Raw genomic sequence first — 24,867 nt, forward strand, 5'->3', positions numbered from 1 at the left:
TTGGTTCAGTGAGCAGGATTGGAATGGTATGGAACCCCATACCAGGATGGTATGGATTCAGAACCCCATACCAGACTAAAACTGTTTGGTTCAATCCTGTAATAGATATTCAATCCATTCACACTGTTTGGTTCAATTATGGAATGGATTCTCTGTCCAGTTTATATATATATATATATATATATATATATATATATATATATATAGATGCTACTATTATACATCATTACACTAATCCCATAACTCAACATAATGCTAATGAAAAAAACACAATTAACCCCCAAAATCATCCATAATCATCCATAATCAACATAATCCTGTGGACAAATATAAGCCCCTCTATATTACACATTTCAATTATTAGCAAACCAGCAACAAAATATTGAAGAAGTATTAGCAAACCAGCAACATCAAATCAAAGACCCAAAAACAAGTATAACAGCAACAAAATATTAGCAAACCAGATTCAATTAAATACTAAAAATTCATAAAATTGAAGAAGTAACAGATGAAAAACATACATTTCTGGGAAGATCTGAGCTTCTAAAGATGGGTTTCCAAGCAAAGATAGTAAATGAAGAAAGGGACTGAAAATCATAACCTCCATTATCAAAAGCATTGGTTTGTATAAAGGCAAAATGATGAACAAAGATGAAATACACAACCGGCAAAACGAAATACACAATCATTGTAGAATTAAATTACTAATCCACCATTTGAAAATGTATAAACCCAAATCAATTGTACAGTTAAGTTACTAATCAATCAAAACTTTAATAAATTCAAATTAACAATTGAAATTAAAATTTCTAGAGAAAGAAAAAAAAAAAAAAGGTATATACTTTGGATGCTGGAGTAGCCGTCTGCGTTTGCCGGTCTGCGGGAGTAGCCGTCTGGACGCTGGAGGAGAGGATGGAATGGAGGAGACTGGGCTGCTGGCGGAGAGGACGGAATGGAGGAAGAACAGAGTACGGTGAACCGAAGAACCGAAGAACAGGAGGTCACCGGTGAGAACAGGGAAAGAAAAACAGAAGGTCACCGGTGAGAACAGGGAAAGAAAAACAGAAGGTTGAAGAAGATTGAAGGAGGCACGCGAAGAAGATTGAAGAACAGGGATTTCAAATTGAAGGAAGAGAGGAATTTTTAAGAAGGAAGAGTGAATTAGGGTTTGTATATGGGGGGAATGGAGTTTGAAACTTTGGGGGGGGTAGGAGGGTATGAGATTCCAAGGAATGGAATGGTAAGAGAATCCTTTGGGTATGAGATCCCAATGTAAAAATGCATAACCAAACATCGGAATGGGTTGTGATACCATTCCATACCAATAAAATTAATCAACCAAACATGCCCTAAGTGTATACAAGTAGGGATGGTCATGAGTCCAGGACCCTGTAGGACCCGCCCTTTTATAAGGGTCTGGGTCTTAATTTTTGAGACCCGTCGGATCCCGGTCCGGGTCTGGATCCAAATTTTTTTTGACGGATCTGGGTCCGGGTCCTAGGTGAAGACCCGGACCCGGACCCTAAACTTTTAAATTTTAAATTTTATATTTTTGAATTCTGAATTCTGAATTTCTGATATTAGGCGTGGGACTGGGACTCTGGGAGTGGGCCATTCTCATTCTCAAAAATCCATTACACTCTCGAAAACCCTAGTTTTTCTTTCTAGTTTCTCTTCTCAACTTCTCCTCTAACCTCGTCTTCTGGCTCTAGTCCTCCGCCTCTGCAACATCACCATCGCCATAGCCATCGCCTCGAAAACTCCAGGTATTCCATTTCTCACTCTCTCTCTTAGGAGTAGGTATCTATTCTAAAACTTCCTGCTTTGCTTCAATTGAAGTATTTCCTTTTTACCTTATTCAACTGCTCAATGCCGTCTGATTTCTCTTTCGTTTGTTTTTATTTTTACTGAATTTTTTTGGATTTTCGTCTTTCCCAATTTAGTTTTTTATTTATTTATTTATTATTTATTATTTATTTATTTATTTTTATTTTTTTTGCATATTTGGTGCAATCATAATTTCTCTTCCTATCTCCAAAAAATTACTGAAATTGCTGTTGTATTTTCTTGAATTGTTTGTTGATTGGTAAGCTATACACATTTTGTTTAAATTTATTTTATTGCAATTGGATTTTTGCATTTTTTACAAGAGACCTAAAGTGCTAGAATGCTCGTGGTTATAGTATTGGTTGTCTGTTCATTACTTTATTTATGTAGTTAATTCTCTTTAAAATGTGTTTTCAATTAAGTAATTTGTCTGTTCGTGCCTGTGTATGTATCACTGACTCACCGTATCATCTGTGCCCTCTTAAATCTATTGTTATGATTTGAAAACAAATTTAGATTTATTGTTATGATTTTGATATGAAATATATTGATTGAATAGGTATTTACATTTAGATTTATAGTCGTATTCGTATAGATAATGGATGAAAAAGGTTCAATTTTGACAAATCAAAGAGGCTTTGTATAAGACCCATTAAGGACCCTAGACCCTGTCAGACCCGTAGGGTCTGGGTCCGGGTTTGAAACTTTTGGACCCTTAGGGTCCGGATCCGGGTCTGGATCCAAAAAACATAGGGTCCGGGTCCGGGTCCGGGTCTGGCCAGACTCGCCCCATGACCATCCCTATATACAAGACTAGAAGTTTGAAGGACTCTATCTTGGTGCACTTGCATTTTAAAATTTGAACTTTTTAAAATTTTCATCAACGTTTATTATAAAAATATCAAGTAGGAAATGAGAAATTACTATTCATATTATTCAAACATGCAATATCAAAGAGAAACTATATCAAGGTCAAATTTAAATAAGAATACATATGCGCGGTTTGAATATGTTTATTAAGTGCACGTAATATGTTACCTCACCTAATATGAAGCTACCCAAATCTTGATATGTCCCAATTCCGTGTAATCAGTCTTATACTAGGCTCCTAGCTATCAGGGTGGGTGGATTAAAAATTGATAAATTTTTTAAAGGTTATATGTAATTTTTTAAAATTATGTAATTTTTCAAGCAATTTTGTATCTTTAAATACTTAACACATACTACGTAAATTAATTTTAACGCTTCCAACTTTTTAAGGCCCTGTACAGTCGAATATGTTGAACATGCTCAAAACCTCCCATCTAGTCATACTCTCGAATACAAATGTTTATTATAGGGTTAATTTCAAATTATTTGTTTTAAGATAAATTAAATTGGATTTTGCGTTCATATTTATTTTTAAATATTATTAAATTTACTTTAAAATTGAGTCAAATTTGAATTTAATTATAAAATGAGATAAATAAAAATCATCAAAGTGTATTTTAAACACGAATACTCTTTGATACTCTTAAGTCTTACCACAATACGAGTTGTATTCAGCATCTGTAGTTGGACTTGGAACCAACTACCAAATACCAATAATACTTTTCCAAATCACTAAGTCAAAGGAAAAGTTAAAAAGTCAAATATAAACTAGTCCACCATTTATAGTAAAGCCTCTTTATAAATACTCCTTAAACATTCCTCAACTTAGATTATATTTTAATTATTTCACACAAAATAAAAAAAAAAACAACCCAAAAATCAAATGGGCATTAAAAGAAATAGAGAAGATTTAGGGCTAGAAAGAACCATAGCCATGGCTAACTATTTAATTTTTCTATCTCAACCCCAAAATCCCGTCTTGGTGGGACCCACTCGCGTTTATGAGTGTAAGACGTGCAACCGACAGTTCCCGTCCTTCCAAGCATTGGGTGGGCATCGGGCTAGCCACAAGAAACCTAGGACGTTGATGGGTGATGATGATCTTGATCATCATCATATGATGGAAGATAATCGGATGGATGAAATTGCAACATCACGTATGTCCAAAATACACGCATGTTCTATATGTGGATTGGAGTCTTCTATTGGACAGGCTTTAGGAGGTCATATGAGGCGTCATACGGCTGCCCTTACTGGATCATCTCTAATTCCTAATTTATCTTGTGTTACAAAAAATAAAATGGATCATCATACTGATGATCATAATAAATCAAGATTTGTGTGCTTAGATTTGAATTTGACTCCTTCGGAGAATGGACTCTTAGAGATAGGGCAGTTCACTCCGATTGTTTGTTAATTTATTGTTATATTTAGTTTATATTCTCTTTTTTTTATGTGAGTTGATTTATTTTTTAAAATTTATAATAAAAGAGTTATGTAATAAAATAATTACTTCTATCTTCACTACTCACCAGTCATCATGGTCCACTACTATATCACTTTCTAAAATAACTCTCCGCTACTGTTACTTTCACAAACACTATCTCTATTACTATCCCCTTATCCAACAACAACTTCCTAGATCGTACCCTATAGGAGACTGCTATAAATACTTCATTCATCTACAAAAAAAGGTTACGCAATTTTACTCTCTTACCCTGAAACTCTGCTAAATATTTTGTCATTACACTCGTATATTTTCATACCACTATTCTCAGTCTGACTTATTTGTCGAAGAGACTTTTTAGGAAATCCGCCTCGGACTAGTCTTTCTTTGTGCGTTGCAAGTCAGTCAGATCGTAATTTCCACTTAAATACACAGGTATTCAGTACTTTTCATCCCTTTATATGTTTTGCATAAGACTACTCCTTGAAGTGAAATGTTCGTTTTATGAATCTAAGTAGAGTCTATTCCCAGATTATGGCTAAAAAAAAGAATAATTCCCACTTTGCATTTTTTGGGAAAGTATTTCCCACAATACCGTCCACGTGGAAAATTATATTTTTTTAATTTTTTCAGACAAAACCGCCACTTGAGATGGCGGTTTGCCTTAAGCACAAAAACGCCATATGAAGTGGCGGTTTGGTCAAGGCAAACCGCCATCTCAAGTGGCGGTTTGGTCCAGGTAAACCGCCACTTCATGTGGCGGTTTGCTTGTGGCCTGATTTTTTTTTTCCTTTCATTTTAAAATAGTGAACGCAACATGCATTAAAGTAGTTCAATACCATCTATTCCATAATAATCAATTACGAACCGGCTTGTTTTGAAAAAAATAATTATGAAAATAATACAAAGATATATTACAATTATGGAAACTCATACAAGAAGTTGAAGTCATATAAGAATATATAAAGTTTGTTAAACTACAACCCCCGACCCCTTTTGTTTTGCGCACCGGTGGATGATGATGGTGTGAACTCGTCAACCTCCGCAATGACATTAAGAGCAGGAGCTCGTCGTTGACTAGCACGCTGATATGTGATAATCCTGTACCGAGTCGCCGCTCTTGTCCGGAAACAAGATGCATCCAAACAGGTACAAGATGTAAGCTCGGGCATGTCTGTCAACCGTCACATCATCTGCATCATCCTCAAGCGCGCTAAAATGCTGTCGGAGCCAAGTCAGCTTCAATGACGATCCAACGATGATCTTCGGCTGTGAGGGGTCTTGAGGGTTTTCCGGCCAAACCCCTAGCAGCTCATGTACTAATGCTGGTCAATTTCCCTCCCCATGACCAATGACTGCTTGTCCTTCAACCGGCAGTCCCATGATAACTGCCACATCTTGCAACGTGATCGTTGCCTCGCCAACTGTGAGGTGGAAGGTATGTGTCTCTGGCCTCCACCTCTCCACCAATGCAGTGATAAGAGCTCAATCGAGCTCTAAGCCCCCGCCCAACAACCGGTGAATGTATGTGAAACCAGCTAGCTCGACTACGTCTAATACCCTGTCATCCACCTCCCACCGTAACGTACTTGCCTGGTAGTGCTGAAGAGTAACCAATTGGGCAGTAGAGCCCTCCCACGCAGCTACGCTCCTGTGTGTCGCCTGAAGCATAAGCACTGATGGATCAACTGGGCCCAGCATCGCCATGATCGCTGTTACGTGTTTTTCATCGCCATAAGTGTTATAAAAATCATAAAAATATCATGACTTCCCTCACATTATCCAAATTTGCAACCAATTCAACATGTTTTTCAATGGGATAATGATCTTTCATGTGATATCCCCACCAATTTGCTACCAATTTGCAACCAATATCATGATTTCCTCACCCTAATACACTATAACGGGAAGTGTAAATTTGAATACAAGAATTTGTGATTCTAAGGTATTAGAACACTTATTATAAGGTTCATTTCAAATATAAAAGCTAAAAATACCATGAATATATACAAAAACCATTAAACTAACCCTACAAAGTAATAAACTTTCATTGAAGCATTTCATCAAACACTTTATATGCATACTAAACAAATCCTAAAATTCTAAGTACAAATGTGTAAAACGTAAGCTTAAATCATGAAAACAATAGAATGTAACAAACAATTAACGTTTTTATAACTTCAATTCAAAACAATAATGAACAAAAAAACAATTTGCATATTGAACAAAAATTAGGGTTTTATTCATACCTTAAATGAGGATGAAAATGAACTAGTACACAAGGAGAAGATGGGAATGTAGTTGATTAGCTTAGTTGAATGAGAGGAATTGTAAATTTGAAGTAAATGAGAGTAAAGAAGTTTTTTTTTAGCAAAACCGGCAGCAACAAAATGGAATGGAATGAATGAAGAACTCACGACATTCTGCCTGTTTTGTACTGCTACCAAACCGCCACTTCAAGTGGCGGTTTACTCAATATTAATTTTTTTTTAAAAATAAAAAAATAAAAAACCACAAAACGCCATTTCAAGTAGCGGTTTAGTTAAGATCCCTAAACAAAACCGCCATTTATTAAAACACGTGCATAACAAGAAAATTAAAACAGAACAAAAAATAGCCTAAGTGTTCTGAAATCAGCCTTTATCCAGAAACTGACGAACACGTGACCCTTTAGCTGCTCTTGTGGGCTCTGTGAGGATTCTCCGTGTTATCTTCGATTCTTGGCTTCTTAACTCATGTCGAAAGATTCCATCCTCTGGATTTTCATGTTCAAATGTGCACCAGGCTATTCTTTCCATGGCTTGCAAAGTGAGCTGGCAGGCAGTTTGGCACCTTGTTTGTTCTGTTGTCTATATGCTCTTGTATATGTTTCTGTTCTGCTTGCAAATTGCTGGGAGGTCTTCTCTTGCTTCCTTATAACCTTGCCATGCTTCCATGTTGAGGTTTAGTCCAATTAGAGGATGATCTCCTTCATTCAAGCCATGATTAGCACGTTTAGTAGGCTTAGTACATGGAGGTTCTCTGGGCTTGGCTAATGCTTTGATACAATTATGTTCTAGTTTGATAATGGATTGTGAGCTCTTCATAATTGCATCAGATATGTTAAGTTTGAATAAATCAAACATCAATTACAAAGTCAAAACTAATATCCTATAATCTAGCCTTGACAAATGAAATCATTTTAGTGGATGATAGTTGATTATTTAACAATAATTACCTAATTTAGAATTTGATTTTTTTAAAATTGGAGCTATATTGGATAAAGTATTTATATTATTTATTATACCAATTCTATAAACCTAGCATAGAAGTTAATATGCTTAAGTGCATGAAAATCATACATATTAATAAAAACGTTGAAAAATTAAAAATGTTATTCTTAGAGAGCCTTGATAGTTCATTGTATGACAATATTTAGAATTTGATTTTTTTTTTTAAGTTCAAGCTAAATTGGGTAAAGTATTTACATTGTTTATTATAGTAATTCTATACACCTAGATGTTTACACTACAAAAATCCGCAAACTTCCGACTGAAAATACTGACTAACCATAAACAGTCGGAAAATTCCAACCAAAATACCGACTAATCACATATAGTCGGATTTTTAGACTAAATTCCTACTAATAGGCAATTGGTAGGAATTTCCGACTGTTCACCGACCTAAATATCAGTCAGAATTTTTTCAACAGCATGTTTACTCGGAAGTGGGTCGGTAATTTTTGAGAGGAAATGTGTATCGGAAGCTTGTCGGTGATTAGACGGAAAAAATCGTAATCCTTCTATAAATACCCTCCACCAACGTAACAATTTTTTCACTCATTTCACATCTCACTCTCTAATAAACCTTCTTTCTCCTAAATACTTAAATTTCTTTCATACCAAATTTACATTATCTCTCAAAATTAACAAGTATTCTTTACACTATCAAGGTATGTTTTTTTTTTCCTGTTAATTACATTATGGATCGTTTCATGAATTTTAGTTATATTTTCATTAATTTAATTACAGTTATATGCATTATTTATTATGTTATTAAATATGTTGTATTTATTTTGAAAAAAAAATTTAATAAGCTTTTAGATGCGGTCATTTTTTTGTAATAATTATAAGTACTTACCCGAAATAGTAGTTTTTCTGAATTATATTCATGTATGCACTATAAAAATGTGATAGAAATGATGAAAATTTGCTCCTCAAATTTAATGAAATTCAGCATTGTATTATTTACTTATATTAAGTTGCAACAATTAGATCTTACTTAAATTAGTAAAAGAATAATTAGCGAATTGAAGCTTTTAAATTCCGCAATAGTGCTAATTACAGCCTATATGTTTATTTTTAAGGTTGTACCACACACAATTGCAGAATTTTAAAGCTCCGATTCGCAAATTATTCTTGGTAAAATTTGATGTTGCAACAAAATCAATAAGTAAAATTTACAATGCTGAATTTCGTTAAATTTGAGGAACATATATTTAACATTTCCACTTTTTTATAGTACATACGAGGATGTAATTAAGAAAAACTATTGTTTCCATTTAGTACTTTTAATTTTTACGAAAAAATGGTCTTTCTAAAAGCTTATTAAATTTTTTTAAGGATTTACCGACCAGACACTGACTACTATCGAGTTGGAGGTTAGTCGGAATTTGAATTTCAAAATTTGAAATTCAGTCAAAGATGCTCTGACAGCAATATTTATTGGGCTCAGCTTTTGAGGTACAAATCAACTTCCGACCATTAGGTAGTAGCTGATTAGTCGGTATTCTGAAAAACTGTTTCACTTTTTCAGTTTTTTTTTTCTTTTTTAATATATTCTACGTGCTACTTATTTCGCAGAGTAATGGACTTACGTAGTGAAATAAGTTGGATTTATAAGCAAAGTTGTAAAGGAGTTTATAATATTAGATATTTGGAAGGGGTAGAAGAATTTATACAATTTGCAAAGAAAAAAATTCCATATGAGGTTAGATGTCCGTGTAAACGGTGTGATAACCGTAGACTGTTTGCTCCAGAAGTCGTTAGAGATCATTTGTTAAAGAAGGGCTTTGTTGAAAACTACTACGATTGGTACCTGCATAAATGTTCTAAAGGTGCACCAATTAATGTGTTGGCTCTGGTAGAGCAACAACAGAACACAATTCAAAATACGTATGCACAAATGGTGTACGATGCAGCAGCGAATAATTTTCCTGATACACATCATCATTTTCTACCTCATTGTGATGATGTCGTCGCTAATGTACCACACTCGCCCTTACATATTGACGAAGTTCCGAACCTCAATCTAGACAATTCTTTGAAATGTTAAAAGCCGCCAACTTACCTCTTTACCCTGGTTGCGAAACTCATACTTAGATGTCGGTAATAGGAAGGATGGCGAGTCTGAAGACGAACTTTTGTATTCCCGAGAGACTTTATGATGAAATCTTTCAATTGATTATTGAAGTGTTGCCGAAAGATAATCGGATGACTTCTAGTTTTTATGATACGAAGAAACAAATTTCGACTCTTGGATTGTCGATAAAGAAGATTGACTGTTGTGTTAATGAGTGTATGATTATTGGGGCCCCACAACGAGTATGACACAATGTGATGATTGTGGGGTTTCTAAATGGATAATAGATAAGAAACATTAACTGCATAATATTAACTGCATTTAATCTTCCTTCTTTGATGTGCATGAAGAAACTGTATATGTTCTTAACGGTGATCGTTCCCAGTCCTAACAATCCAAAACATAAGATTGACCTGTACCTATAACCGTTGATACTCGAGTTGAAGCTGTTGTGGTAAGATGAGATCCAGACATACGACGTATCTAAGAGGGAGAACTTTCAGCTTCGTGTGGCTTTGATGTGGACAATCAACGACTTTTCAGCCTATTCGATGATGTCGGGGTGGTACAACTGGCGTGCATGCTTATTTGTATTGTATGGATGATTTCAAAGTCGTCTATCTAAGACATAGCAGAAAAATGAGTTGGTTTGACTCACATAGGAATTTTTAGATAGGAGGCACTCGTACCGCAAAAATCAGATAAATTTCAGTCATGGAGCTAGAGCTGTTGAAATGTGACCCGACCTGCAAATCCGACCCGAAACCGAAATTTATCCGACCCAAAAATGCGTATCTTTTTTAGATTTATTGAACCGACATTACCCGAACCGATTGACAACCAAAAACGGGAAACTGAATTCAAACTGCGACCGATTTTTATAACCGACATGTAACTGTTAACCGAAATTACCTGAACCTAATAGTGACCGAACCGAGTCATATTCGACCCGTATCGTGCTTGAAACCTAACTCAACAAGGCTATAACCAACTTAACCCAAACCAATTTTTAATAGAACTGCTGTAAACCTGAACCAATTTCTAACGGTACAAGCAGGTTGATGTTCATATTGGTTGATCGTATAGAAAGTACGATCCTTTTGTGCTAGCAAGTCAAGCTTTCCAAGTTTATTATCTAAAATATTTGAGTTTAAAGCAAAACATGAAAGACTCACGAGCTGTTTGCAAAGTCAGATCGAAGCATTTCGAGGAAAGTGCTTTCCAACTGGAAGAGAAATCACCGGATTTTTTGGTAAATGAAGATGTTTCAGAGAAAATAGACGAACCGCCGCGTGACTCAACTCGACATTTGTTAGTGTTAGATGAAACGGTTCATGATGTGGATGAAAATGAAGACACCGACCAAGATCTTGTATTATCTGACGACGATGATGTCGATGACAATTATGTGACCCAATAAATTTTATTTTGTTATCCAATATTTTTTTAGTCGTATGTTTAATTAGTACATTTATTTTTAAATTTGGAACGATTTTCAATTTTAGTAATTAATAATAATAATAATAATAATAATAATAATAATAATAATAATAATAATAATAATAATAATAATTATTATTATTATTATTATTATTATTATTATTATTATTATTATTATTATTATTATTATTATTATTATTATTATAATTATAATTATAATAATTTTTAAATTTTATTTAAATAATAAATTAAAAGATAATAATTTTAATAATTATAACCAAAATAATAGCAATAATAATTTTAATTATAATTAAATGAATACTCGAATAAATTGAAAACAAAAGGAGTGCAAAATTGAAATTTTAATTTACTGACTAGTTACCGACTGGAATTTAGTAGGAATCCAGTAGGAGTTTTGAAATTTGAATAAATTCAAATTGATATCCTAAAATAATATCAACTAATCAAATACCCAATTGATACTTATGTTTTCAAATTGATACTTGAACCAACACCCATAATAATCAATTAAGAACCATAATTCTACAATACCAATCAATAAAGAAAGAATAATAATAAGCCTAAATTGATCCCCAAATACCCAATAAATAATTTTAAACATTTGATTAAAAGAATACCCAATTTATTTCATAGCTTCTAATCCCACTTTATAGATCCCGTATTAGTACCATTTCAGGACACCTATTAGTATTTTAGTCATAACTTCCTCATAGGAACCCATATAGAAGTGATTCAAGTGGCTACACGACCATGAATCAGAGCTCTACAATTCTTATGCAGACACTAAACCCAGAAACAATAAGAACGGCCCCGAAAATGGCAAAACAGAAAACTTATCAATATTAAAAATCATCATTATTTACTTAGACTATCTCGCTGCTAGCATCATCTAATGTTCTTGGTTTGACAATACTAGTGGTTGGAGTATTAGATATTGGCAAGTCAAGTTGCATCATCTGGTTGCTGCTTTCATCATATGTATTGCACTTTTCTTCTTCTTTGCTCTTTCCCCATAACACCATATATAAGCCTGTTACTATCACCATTGCTCCCATAACCCTACAAAATCGTTTTTAGGTGTTTTGATCACTTAAAAAGTCAAAACACAATAATAAACTTGATGAAAAGTTATTTATCAAATATACTTGCCCTAAAAAAAAAAACTCTTACTAAACGTGATTTCTTTTATTTTTATGTTTTAGAAGGTAAGTGAAGAATTCGGGTTGTCTCGTTTATTTTTTTGTTTTGGGAGATAAAAATAAAAAGACCTCTAAAACCTTAAGGCGTGATAAATAGAAGTATATAATACTTATTTTGATTTTTATTTATATTTTAACTTATTTAAAAAAAACTAATAATAACGCATATTGTTTATTAAAAATTTAAAATATATCTAAATTTAAACAGCTTTAGAGACCGTGTCTCAAAGAGACGACCTCAAAACAATAAGCCCACATTCGTATTTTATTTATAATTTGTATTAATTGGGCTATTTAGCCCATATATCTAATGCATCTCTCGGAGAGTCCGTCTCTCACAACCATTTGTGAAATTTAAATCAAGTTAATATCAACTTTGTATATGAAAACAAGTTTTGGATCCTAAAATATTTAAGGACCTAAGTGATAGCCTAATTTGGCTAAAACCCAAATAAGGAGGAGAATATAACTTACTTAAGCCCAAATGAGGCTCATTACTAAAGAATCAATTGGTAATAATACAAGTTACTCCTCAAGTTAAAAAAAATGACATATTCACTACAACAAAATTTAAATTTTTTTCTTAAGATTGGATTCAGTGACACTAAAAGATGCCACTGATTTATATTTTTAATGTAATAACTGTTAGTTTTATTTTAAGTTTCACTATAAAGTGATTTAGTAACACTTTATTTGGCCTTTAGTGGCATAGGTAATTGTTACTACAGTCTATAATGACATTTATGAGAAATGTCACTAGATCCTATGTCGGGAAAAACTTTAGTATAATTTTTTATTATGCTGCTAAAGGGTCTAATAAATATCACTAAATCCACTATATATACTATTAAAAATTTAAAGTAGTAAAATTTAAATTAAATATCGTTAAATATATCTTACTAAAAGTAAATAATGCTGTAGTGATTCTCTTTTATTTTTCCCATGTGGTACAATAACAGACCAACAATGAGTACTTTAACATTATTAATTAATATTATTATACGTAAAAAGAATAAAACATTTTGAAGTCATTTGCTGTATATTGATGATTAATATCTCTAATGTAATAAGAAAAAAACCGAAAAATCAATAATTTATTTGGTTTATTTGATGAGAGTAAACCTGCCCAGGCTGAGTTGCTCTGCGAGGATGAAACAGCCAAGGAGAGCAACAATAACCATGCTCAAAGGATTAAAAGCGGTGACAAAAACCGGTCCTTTTTCCTTCATTATCTTCCCTTGCAAAAAGAATCCAATTGCTGAACAAATTACTCCCTGCAATTAATTAATGCTCCAAATTTATCATCATCATCATCTTACCCAGTGTATTCCACTCACAAAAGAACTATAAACAGAATTTAAGGAGGGAAGGACGGCGGCAACTCATACCTTTAAAGGAGAGTGCAGCCAAAGGAGTCCCCCGGCTCGAGAAAGATAAGGAGACGTAACTACGCGGAAAAGATAAATTAAATGCATATTATTTAAAATAAATAAGTAGAACTAACTATAAAATAAAAGAAAACAAAAACTAATAATTAAGAAACAAAAGAAGCAAGATAGCAAGAACACCAAAAGATAATCTAAGAGGATAATCAGTAGTCTAACACATGGATATGGCACCTTCAACTACCCCTATCCCTAATCAGGCACTCAGAGAGGCTTAACTCATGTAAGTCAACTTTTATTTGTTCATCCCAAGTTCTCCTGGGTCTTCCTCGGCTCCTCTTACCCTCTACTATAATACTTTCTACCCTCCTCACAGGGGCAACGAAAGTCTTTCTCTGCACATGTCCAAACCACCTCAATCTATCTTTCCTAAACTCTTGGTTTCTAATTCGATCTATCAATGTGTGCCCACTCATCCACCTCAGCATACGCATTTCTGTAACTTTCATCTTATGCTCAAAAATCTTCTTTATAGGCCAACATTTGCTCCCATATAGCAGAGCAGGTCAGATTGCCGCCCGGTAAAATTAATCAATTGATAATGCTCCAAATTCATCATTATAATTAATCAATTGAACACTTTAATATTTCACTTTGTTGATTATATTTGCTTCCTGCACTCAAATTTATATTTTAATATATATAATTATATTCTATATCAAATAATAAAATATATATCAAAATTTCATATATATTTGAACTTTTATAGTACATCAATATAAAATTAATCTTATTAAGTTTCTTTGTCTTTGAATAATATATTTTAAGAGAAAGTCTTTTTTAAGGCTTGATTTTATACTATTTTAGTGTCCATCAACCATAAAGATATAAAAATAATATTTTTATATTCTTCCACTTTACAAGTATAATCAAATACAATAATTGAAAATATTTGTATTTTTAGATTGGTAAATACTAAAATAATGTAAACTAAATCTATAAGACTTTTGCATATTCTAATCATAACCTAAAATAAAAAGTGTAAATATTGTTAAATGCGAATAATTTAATATTGTTAGAGTATATAACATATCTTGAAGCCTAAGCCATCAGCTTAAACTTTTGGTTGAGTTGGTTACTTGACATGTTATCAGAAGCTAGCGTGACAAGAGGTGACGTGTTCGAATCTCAATAACCCCTGATTTAAAGTTGAATATTCAACGCCTATGTGCATCCACACTTCTAATTCAACGGACTCTTGTGTGAGGGGACTTTTTAGAGTTTATAACTGTTAGGAAGTAAACCCAATTTCATTTTATTAATTTGATTAGATTTCCTATTATTATTTGATGATAATTAGGAAATTGGAGATCAAATATAATTAGGAAAATATAGTTTTCTTAATTACGTAGTTTCCTAAAGCATCCTAGTAATATTTTGTTTCCTAAATATATGAGTTTAGGATTTTTTTTGGTAGACTCCTATATATAAGGGTGTAAGGTTGGTCATTTGTGTATTCCCAAATTTGACAGAGAGCCTATGTGAGATTAATGAGTGTTCTCATTAATTGTGGGAGTGTTTGAGAGTTCTTAAATGGAGTCTTGTATTGCTTATCACTGATAATAATATAAGGGTGAAAGAGTTCTTTCACTTAAAAATATAAATTTATGTGTTTGTATGCCATATTTTTGTGTGTATCCCATTTAAAGTATTTGTTCTTTTCCTATCAAAGTGGTATCAAGAGTCAAGGTTTGTGATAGTAGTGATGGAAAAATTATTAAGTGGGAGATTTCTATTTGAGCCATTTAATATAAGAATAATTTTACATTATGGCAAATCACAGTGAAAGATTTGTTAATCCAATAAGGGTTATATGTGATGCCCACGTACATTGCAGAATCAAATTGGGTGGATATGAAATTGTGTGCGTCATCAACTATCAGACTAGCACTTGCACCAGAGATCAAGTGTGATGTTCTTGAGGTGAATAACCCCAAGATTTTATTGGAGCAGTTAGCAAAGACTTATCAGTCAAAGTCTTTGGCTAGTAAGATTTTAATGGGTTGATCACCCAACTAAATAAATTAGATGAGAAGTTTAACGATGAAGACAAAGCTATTCTCCTTTTGGTGTCTTTACCAAAGAATTAAATATTATATATAATAATGAGATTACATCTTTATTGGTGGGAAAAATGGAGCTAGCTTTGGTTGCAACCATCGTGTGTAACACTTCAGCCCCTCGGATAGTAGCCGGTGACTATTCATGGAGACTGTAGAATGGCCCCACAGACCAAAACAAGTCTTTTCACTCGTGCACGCTCGGGAAAACTTCCCGATAGGTCACTCATCCTAAGATTGCTCCACATCAAGCACGCTTAACTGTGGAGCTCTTAGCAAATGGGCTCCCATGAAAAAAAGATGCACCTTGTTGATATGAGTAGTCCATCAATTCTTTTTTTTAAGCTTAATTCGTGGTATCACATCGTGTGTCTTCTAGAATTCAAAAGACTCATAATGCAAGAATTGGCCGACACATATGATGGGGCGTTGATGGTGACTAAGGCATACAACAACAAGAAGAAAGGTGGCAAAAATAATTCCAAGGTAAAGTGTCACAATTGCAAGGAAATTGGCCTTATTCAATATACGTTTCCAAAAGCAAAGGAGGACATGAAGGAGTTAAAGAGGCCAATGAGAAGGAAATTGTTGCTACAACGCAAGATGAAGGTGACTATCTTCTTTTTATACACGAGTTAGTGAAGGATGAATGAGTCTTTGACTGGGGTTGTTCTAATCACCTATGTGGGAGGACGGAATGCTTTTCTTTTCTTTAAAGAGGTGTGAAGATAAAAAAAGTGACTTTATTCAATGGAGAAAAATGAAAGTTGCAGGGGTCGGAGAGGTGGAGATTGTGCTTCACAACAGCCAAATAGTAACTCAAGGTTAGGTGAGGTATGTATCTAATTTAGGAAAAAATTCTCTCTTTAGGAAGGAGGGAGAAATTGGGGCATCATATCCTTATGATAGATGGGTGGATTATGATCTCTATGTTTATAAGCATGGTGGAGAGATTTGTGTTTAAGGAAAGGCGTCGTTGGGACAAGCTTGTCAAGATGGAGCTTTTGGTGACTCATTAATTTGAGCTAGTAGCCATATTGGGTTTAAGGGAAGGCTTGTCAAAAACTAAACCCAATATTATTTTTTTGATAGATTTCCTATTATTATTTGATAATAATACGGAAATTGGAGATCAAATATAATTTAGAAAATATAGTTTTCTTAATTATTTAGTTTCCTAAAGCGTCCTTGTAATATTTTGTTTCCTAAATTTATGAGTTTAGGATTTTTGGTAGACTCCAATACATAAGGGTGTAAGGTTGTTCATTTGTGCATCCCCAAATTTGAGAGAGAGCCTATGTGAGATTAATGAGTGTTATCATTAATTATGGGAGTTTTTGAGAGTTCTCAAACAGTGTCTTATATATTTGTCGCTGATAATAATATAAGGGTGAAAGAGTATTAAAAAGATGAAAGATTCAATAATTATGTAATTCTAATAATTAGGTGTTTTGTAAATTAGAAAAAAACCTTTTAGAATGAATTAAGATGAAATCATATTATTTTTAAGGGTAAAATTGTAAATATGAAATCTTTTTAGTATAAAATTTATTTGCAAATGCCACTATTTTTATCCAAAAATATGTCTAAAATAATAGACTATTAATGACAAAACTTTATAAAATTTTTATTCAAAACAACAACAATAACAACAATAGGAGTAAGAACTTACACTGTAGAAATAAGTTAGTATCGAAGTGGAGAGCCCAAATGGATGTATTAGGGTCCATAATGAGTGCTACTATTACTCCTTCCACGGCACCTGCAAGGCACATCATCGCCGTTACAGACATCTCTGCTGGGTATGATTTCAATGTTACAGCCTACCAACCACGTTCAAATTATTATAAGTTTTACTTATTTATTCATTGGATCTTTAATTTATCGTCACTAAAATTAAGTATTATCATTATTTTCTTTTAAACACATTTAAAAAAAAAAAAAATTTTATGATGCCATCCTAAAGAAACTTTTAATTTAGCATGTGTTCTTACTTATTATTTTCTTATTTTTTTTTTTGTATTTTGAAGTGTTATAAAATAAATAGAAATATTAAAAAATAGTGCAACCATTATATCTAAGAGTTTTCAAAACAGTATACCAAATCGATCCGGATCCGAATATCCAATTTTTTGAATAGTAAAAACCATGATCCATTTCCGATTCTATATATATATATATATATATATATATATATATATATATATATATATATATATATATATATATATATATATATATATATATATATATATATATATTCGATCCGAATTATCTGGTTTTAAAAATACGATAAATTATATTTTTTAAACGAATATCGGATAATCTAGATTGAATATTTTTGAATGATTCTAATAGTATGAGACAGTCTCACGGTGAGACAGATTTATACAATGAGCTAAAATTCAAATATAAGTGTTTTAATATCTAAATTGTGAATTTTAACAAGTAAAATAAGAAAGTAAATGTTTAAAATAATTAGTTGTGATATTAAGCCCAATTTAAGATTGTGTCTCCATAATAATAGCTTGCTACCTTTTAAGAATGTGTAAATAATGATGTTATGGATGCTTACTTGTAGTTGTAGAATAACAAAGGCAGCCCAAGCTAAACAACCAGAAATAATGATAAGAGCACCCTTGATGGGATGTTGTTGATAGACATGATTGGAATTTGTGTGAGTCCATGATAAATTAATTGTTGGACCTTTAACAAAAGTCATAATTGTAGCTCCTCCTATTGTCACTATTGTTCCACCCACCTTTGCTAAACTGTCAACTTTCTTTGAATTCACCTTTTCAAGCCTAATTCAAAACATCCATTATCATAGGAGTATTAATTATAAGGAAATTTCTATATAATATGAGTATTAAAGAGTCGGAAGATTATATATTTCAAGGAATCAAAAACAGTTAAAGCTTATGATTGAGATCCTAAGATATATTATATACTTTAATACAATCTCTCACACGAGAATCCGTTGGGTTAGAAATTTGAATGTAGCACATGCCCTTCTTATACCTCATATATCGCTGGCTTCTGATATCATGTCAAGAAATCATCTTAATCAAAAGCTTAAAGCTGATGTTTGAAGCTACTGAAAATGTTATAGAATGCCTATTTTTAAAATGAAAATTAATTATAATCATTATACATATAATGTGGTACATATCTTATTAAATAAAGTACATATTTTATGTAAGGGGTACACTTGTTTTACAAGTTCCATTTTTTAAAAAAAATTTGCAAAAATATTCTTATTTACTCTTGATTTTAAAGTTGTAGATATTTACAAAAGTACCACTTAATATGTAATAACAAAAACCGAATATTATTTCATATTTAGTTTTCATCGCTTTATGTTCATATATATATAGAGGATGATAATACTTTCTTCGTTTTATTATACTATGCAAATGTTTATTTTGCCCTTGTTTTTTTAGTCATATCTTATTAATTTTTATACCTATTTTTTAGAGGTTATAATAGTCTTTTTAACACAAAAATATTAATTTCTTAATTCTTATACAAAACCCTGATAAAACATAAAGATTACCTAAAAATCCAAGCCATAATGAAAGTTAGAGCTGGAACAGTGTTTCCCAAAGCAGTAACAAATGTAGCTGGTGTGTATTGCATCCCAGCATAATAAAGGTTTTGGTCCAATACTGGCCTGCACCAGTACAATATTCAATATCATTCATTAATCATTTCTATTAAAATAAATTTATTTTCTATATTCAATAGTTATACTTAATTTTTCTTAATAAAATATAAAACTCACTCTAGCAAACCAAGAGCTAGTATTTTAATGATAGTGGAGAAGCTCATTTTGGGCCTTACTTTCCTGCAAAGATACAATTACAAATTAAAGTTATATATAATTTTTTTTCTATATTTCGATTATTTGCACTATTTATCATTAAAGCTTACTTTATGTATTGTAGCCACTTAGTGTATAAGAAAAAATTATAGTTAATTTAAATCTTATTTGAATCATCTATTCGCATACTTTCATAATATATTAATTTTTATTTAATTTTTGATTATGCAAAATGCAATATATAAATGATAAAAAATAAACGTATTAAATTGCATAAAAAGTTAAATGTATCAAATATAATGGAACAGAATAAGTAGATACTTTATTACAAGTCATAAATTAAGATATACAGAATATTGATTTATCAGGGCGCAGAGTGACTTTACAAAAGTTAAATGGGACAGATCATATGAAATAATGCTATATGAAAATCTTCAAAAATGGAAGTTAATTAAAATAAATGGTTGAAATAGGGCGTAAAAATAAAGTGCAAGCAAACAGCTTGTATGTGAGTTGGGCAGTATCGGGACATACCTTTCAAGTAAAAGGGCAAAAGGGGAAATGAGAATGGTGGCTACAGATTGCCTATAAACCACAAAAGAGTAATGACTCATTCCATGATTAAGGGTTAATTTAGCAATAATCGATAATCCAGCTAGCCCAAATTGCACGAATATTAGGGCTAAGTATGGCCTAACTCCAATCCACGTAAATTGCATTTTATTTATTTATTTATTTATTTATTGGATATATTTAGTTTATTATGAAAATATGCATGCAAATTGTGTTTATTTATATAGGCCACTGGCTAGTGAATGGAACAGCATTTGGTAAATGGCAAATTATGACACGGCTTCGAGTTTCTGAATCCCAGGGGTTCCACTCATTTAAGTCATCCATGTTTTAGCTCTTTATTTGTACCCTATTTTAATTTAAATTGAATAATTTAACATTAATAATTTAATATTTTGTTTGTACCCATGAATGTTTCATTTTTAGATTATTTAATAATCTAATATTTATTTTTAGTTTACTATGAATAACTTAATTTTTATCTTAGTTTACTAGCAGCATATAATATTAGTATTACTGATTATTATTAACATGATATGTTGTGGTCAGACAAATGTAACACCAAGGGAGGTTCTGAACATGTTCAAGTTTACGTAGTATATGTTAAGTGTTTAAAGATAAAAAATTATTAGAAAAATATCAATTTTTTAAAATTGCACAAGACCTCTGAAGAATTTTTTAATTTTTGTTCCCCCTTGTAGCTCAAAGATTGAATTATAATAAAATAATATAAAATTTGAGATTATTCACGGTAGATAGGTGAGAGGTTTGATTATTAATATTTATATTTATATTTATAATTATATTTATAAAAAAGTTCATTAAGCTGAAAGCATCAGAAACTAGGGTCTATTAGTGGAGTAATGAGGTAGATTATAAAAAAGTATTACAAATATTTGAGCAATAAAGGGAGCAGTAAAATGTTTAAATAATAATTATGAAGTTAGCTTGCTAATACCAACAATTTGTATGTGGAGTTTGAGTCACTCCACCAATATTTATAATTACCCACAAGTTATTAAGTCACTCTAATTACAAGCTAATGGTGGATTCAAGATTTAAACTCTCGGAGACATTAATATATGGAAGAAACTTTAAGTAATTTTTGACAGAATTTAGTTTTTAAAATGAACAACTAAAACTTTTTAATGAAATTTCTCCAAAATGACATCTACATGCACAAACACAAGATCAAATCAATATAAAAGCGATTAATTAACATTGTGAAACAAAATGTTAGAAAGTTGTTTTATTTTTTATTATTAGTTTACTCTTTCATTTAAAAAATGGATATTGTAAATGATAGCAACTAGCAACCACTTCTTGATTTTTGCAAGTGGTAAAAAATGTTTCACTAACTGTTGTGAGAGACAAGTCTTTATTAGGTTGGTCCATTCTAGTTTTTAAAAATAAATAGAGAAAACGTAGTATAATTACACGCTTATTCGGTAGAGGTTTAAAACACCTCAAGTAAGCTTTAGGATATTTTAGGTAGGAGTTCACAGTATGTCAAGTAGCTAGGTGTTATTATCATGCTGAAGTTGTCAAGTAGATGTTTTTACTCGTTTGATTTTTGTAAACCTTAAATATCTACTTGGTATACTTCAAACACTTATTTGACATACCTCAAACAACTACTTGACATTCCTTAAGTACCTATTTTACATAGTCAAACGCATACTTAATATACCTTAAACACATACTTGACAATTTTAAATACCTGTTTGGTATAAAACAAACAGCTAATTTCAAATTCCTACTTAACATACCTCAAACAGCTACTTAGTATACCGTAATACCTAATTGATATATTTCAAATACCTACTTGGTATACCTCAAATACCTATTTGACAACCCCAAATACCTACTTGATATAACCCAAATACATGGTTGGTATATTTTAAACCCATACTTTATATACCTCAAACCCTTACTTGACAACCCTATACATATATTGGTATACCTCAAATTCCTACTAACAAACCCCAAATGCCTACTTGATATACACTTCCTCCGTCCCATTTAGTTTGCAGCATTTTCCATTTTGATCCATCCCACTTAATTTGAATCATTTTTACTTTTTAGACTATGGCCACCATTTTCTTTTTAATCTAATCCATACATTTTATCTCTCTTTTAATTTCAACCACACAATTCATTCTCACTCTTTATTTGTTACCATTAGCTACCCTTTTGTTATGTAATAATAATTTCCTCTTTGCTTCATATGTGTGTGTGTGTGTGTATATATATATACACACACACACAAACACACACACACAGATATATATATATATATATATATATGTGTGTGTGTGTGTGTGTGTGTGTGTGTGTGTGTGTGTGTGTGTGTGTGTGTGTGTGTGTGTGTGTGTGTGTGTGTGTGTATATGTGCGTGTGTGTGTATATATATATATGTGTGTGTGTGTGTGTATATTTATATATGTATATATATATATATATATATATATATATATATATATATATATATATATATATATATATATATATATATATATATATATATATATATATATATATATATATATATATATATATATATATATATATATATATATTTCTTTGCCCACTTTTGACAGAAACTTCTCTTTCCACCCTTGTAGTTTTTTCCATATCCGATCCTTCAAGCTCGTGAAGGTTGCCCTCTTGGAACGACCAATGGTCGTGGGAAGACCCAAGTATTTTTCCTGCCGATCAACTTCCTTGACTCCTAAAATCTCCACAATATCTCTTCATAGCTAGCGATGAACCCCCTTGCTAAAAGAAATTTCGGTCTTATCATAATTCACTTTTTTTCTGGACGCTCTCTCATATATGCTAATGACATTAGCAACCTCCAAGCATTCATGCACTGTTGCTTTAGCAAAAAGAACTACAAAAAAATGAGATAGAATGGGGGCACCTCGACAGATTTGAATGCCATGTAAACCCCATCTTTCAATCTCTGTGGAGATCAGTGTAGAGAAAGCTTCAGCACAGATGATGAAAAGGTACGGGGAGATCGGATCTCCTTATCGTAACCCCCTCGAAGGCACCACCTCACCACAAAATGCACCATTTATCTTAAAGTAGAACAACACACTAGTAATACAACTCATAATGCGTCCAACTCAAGCATTACTAAAACCCATCTTAATCATCACTGTCTCAAGAAAACACCATTCCACCCTATCGTAAGCTTTGCTCGTGTCCAAATTAAGAGCAAAAGCCTTCTTCCCCCATCCTTCCATCTCTTCATTCCATGGAAAGCTTCAAAGGAAATGAGAACATTATCGGTGCTTAACCTTTTAGGAATGAAGGCACTTTAGTTCACAGAATTAATACTACCCAAGAAACCTTTCAACTTGTTAGCCATCACCTTAGATATAATCTTGTACACAACATTACAACAGCTAATGGGACGAAAGTCCTTCATTGATTTCAGCTCACTACACTTAGAGATGAGAGAGATACATGTTTTGTTAATGGATTTTGAGATCAACATCTCCTCTCCACCAGCTTTTAACCAAACCAGTGACATCGTCGCCGATCACATCCCAAAATTTCTGAAAGAACAATGCATGGAAACCATCAATATCAAGAGCCTTTGTTGGGTGCATCTAGAAGAGGGCTGTGTGGATGTCCTCCTTCATAGGTTCCTCATCGAGAATATGATTCATATCATCATTGACCACAGATGCCTTCAAGTGCCTTAGGTAATCCATACGGTGAACTAGTGGCGAAGATACTCTCAAAATAAGCGGCTACTAATCTCTCAATATATGCTTTTGAAGCCCTCCAAGTACCCTCATCATCCATAAGACCACGAATCAAGTTTCTCTTCTTCCTTGAGCTTGCTTTATGGTGAAAATACTTGGTGTTCTTATCCCTATGTTTCAACTCATTCACCCTAGATCTTAAGTGCCAATAAGCTTCCTCTACACGGTTAAGGCCATCAAGATCATTAGCCATTGAATTGCAAGCAGCCAACATGTTAGCATCAGGTGCTTGTCTTTGGGCTTTTGCTAGTTTTTTCTCAGTAATCTTGATCATACTTTTTACATCACTAAATTCTCTAGTAGCCCACTCCTTCAAGGAGTTTGCACACGCCTCGAGCCTCGCATGAATGGGAACACTAATCCCCTCCCTCCACGAATTTACCACTACGTCATAACACTTCTCATTAGAAAGCCAGTAGGATTCAAAGCGAAAGAGGCGATCTTTATAATCCTCCATACATCGGGTTTCAGTATCTAATAGGATGGGAGCATGGTCTGATCTGTAAATAGGGAATTGACGAACATCAATACCAGGGAATAAATCCACCTATTGAGGGGAAGCAAGAAACCTGTCAAGACATTCACGAATAAAGATGTCGAATTTTTACAATGGCACCACGTAAAGCACCTACCTGTGAAACCCAAATCCAGCAAGTTACAATCATCCACACAACTTCTAAAAGCGTCAATATCTCTCTCATGTCTTATGGACCCACCCTCCTTTTTGGCTCCACTGAGGATTTCATTAAAATCTCCAAAAAATATGTATAGCAGCGACTCATTCTCCACTAAAGATCTCATCAGATCCCAAGTTTTGTACTTCCTCGCTCTGTTTGGCCAACCGTAAATGCCATTAGCCACCCAACATGAACCAACATCATCCAATCTATCACCACAAAAATATGCCTATCAGAGAAAGATTTAAGGCACACCTTTTGGTCTCTCCACCATAACCCAATGCCACCAGAACTACCCTGACTACTAATACATATAACATTATGAAAGCCACATATATTACGTACAGATTCAAATCTTTGCCTATC

General features: G+C 32.6%; 2 protein-coding genes and 1 pseudogene across 2 annotated transcripts; 1 reads left to right on the forward strand and 2 right to left on the reverse strand.

Annotated features, from left to right (window-relative positions):
* The first annotated feature begins 3,508 nt into the window (after positions 1–3,508).
* Positions 3,509–4,265, forward strand: LOC130802720 (zinc finger protein ZAT12-like). Its single transcript, XM_057666761.1, has one exon. The coding sequence runs from the start codon at positions 3,581–3,583 to the stop codon at positions 4,112–4,114; it is 534 nt and encodes a 177-aa protein (XP_057522744.1). The 5' UTR covers positions 3,509–3,580; the 3' UTR covers positions 4,115–4,265.
* Positions 4,266–11,808: 7,543 nt separating this feature from the next.
* On the reverse strand, positions 11,809–20,191 carry LOC130802630 (WAT1-related protein At2g39510-like; annotated as a pseudogene).
* Positions 20,192–23,729: 3,538 nt separating this feature from the next.
* Positions 23,730–24,525, reverse strand: LOC130802631 (uncharacterized). The gene is made up of 2 exons (XM_057666640.1): positions 24,457–24,525; positions 23,730–24,371 (listed from the first exon to the last, which is right to left on the reverse strand). The coding sequence occupies exons 1-2, from the start codon at positions 24,523–24,525 to the stop codon at positions 23,730–23,732; spliced, it is 711 nt and encodes a 236-aa protein (XP_057522623.1).
* Positions 24,526–24,867: the final 342 nt, after the last annotated feature.

This window comes from Amaranthus tricolor, chromosome 16 (genome assembly GCF_026212465.1).
Source record: "Amaranthus tricolor cultivar Red isolate AtriRed21 chromosome 16, ASM2621246v1, whole genome shotgun sequence".
Taxonomy (NCBI): Eukaryota; Viridiplantae; Streptophyta; class Magnoliopsida; order Caryophyllales; family Amaranthaceae; genus Amaranthus; species Amaranthus tricolor.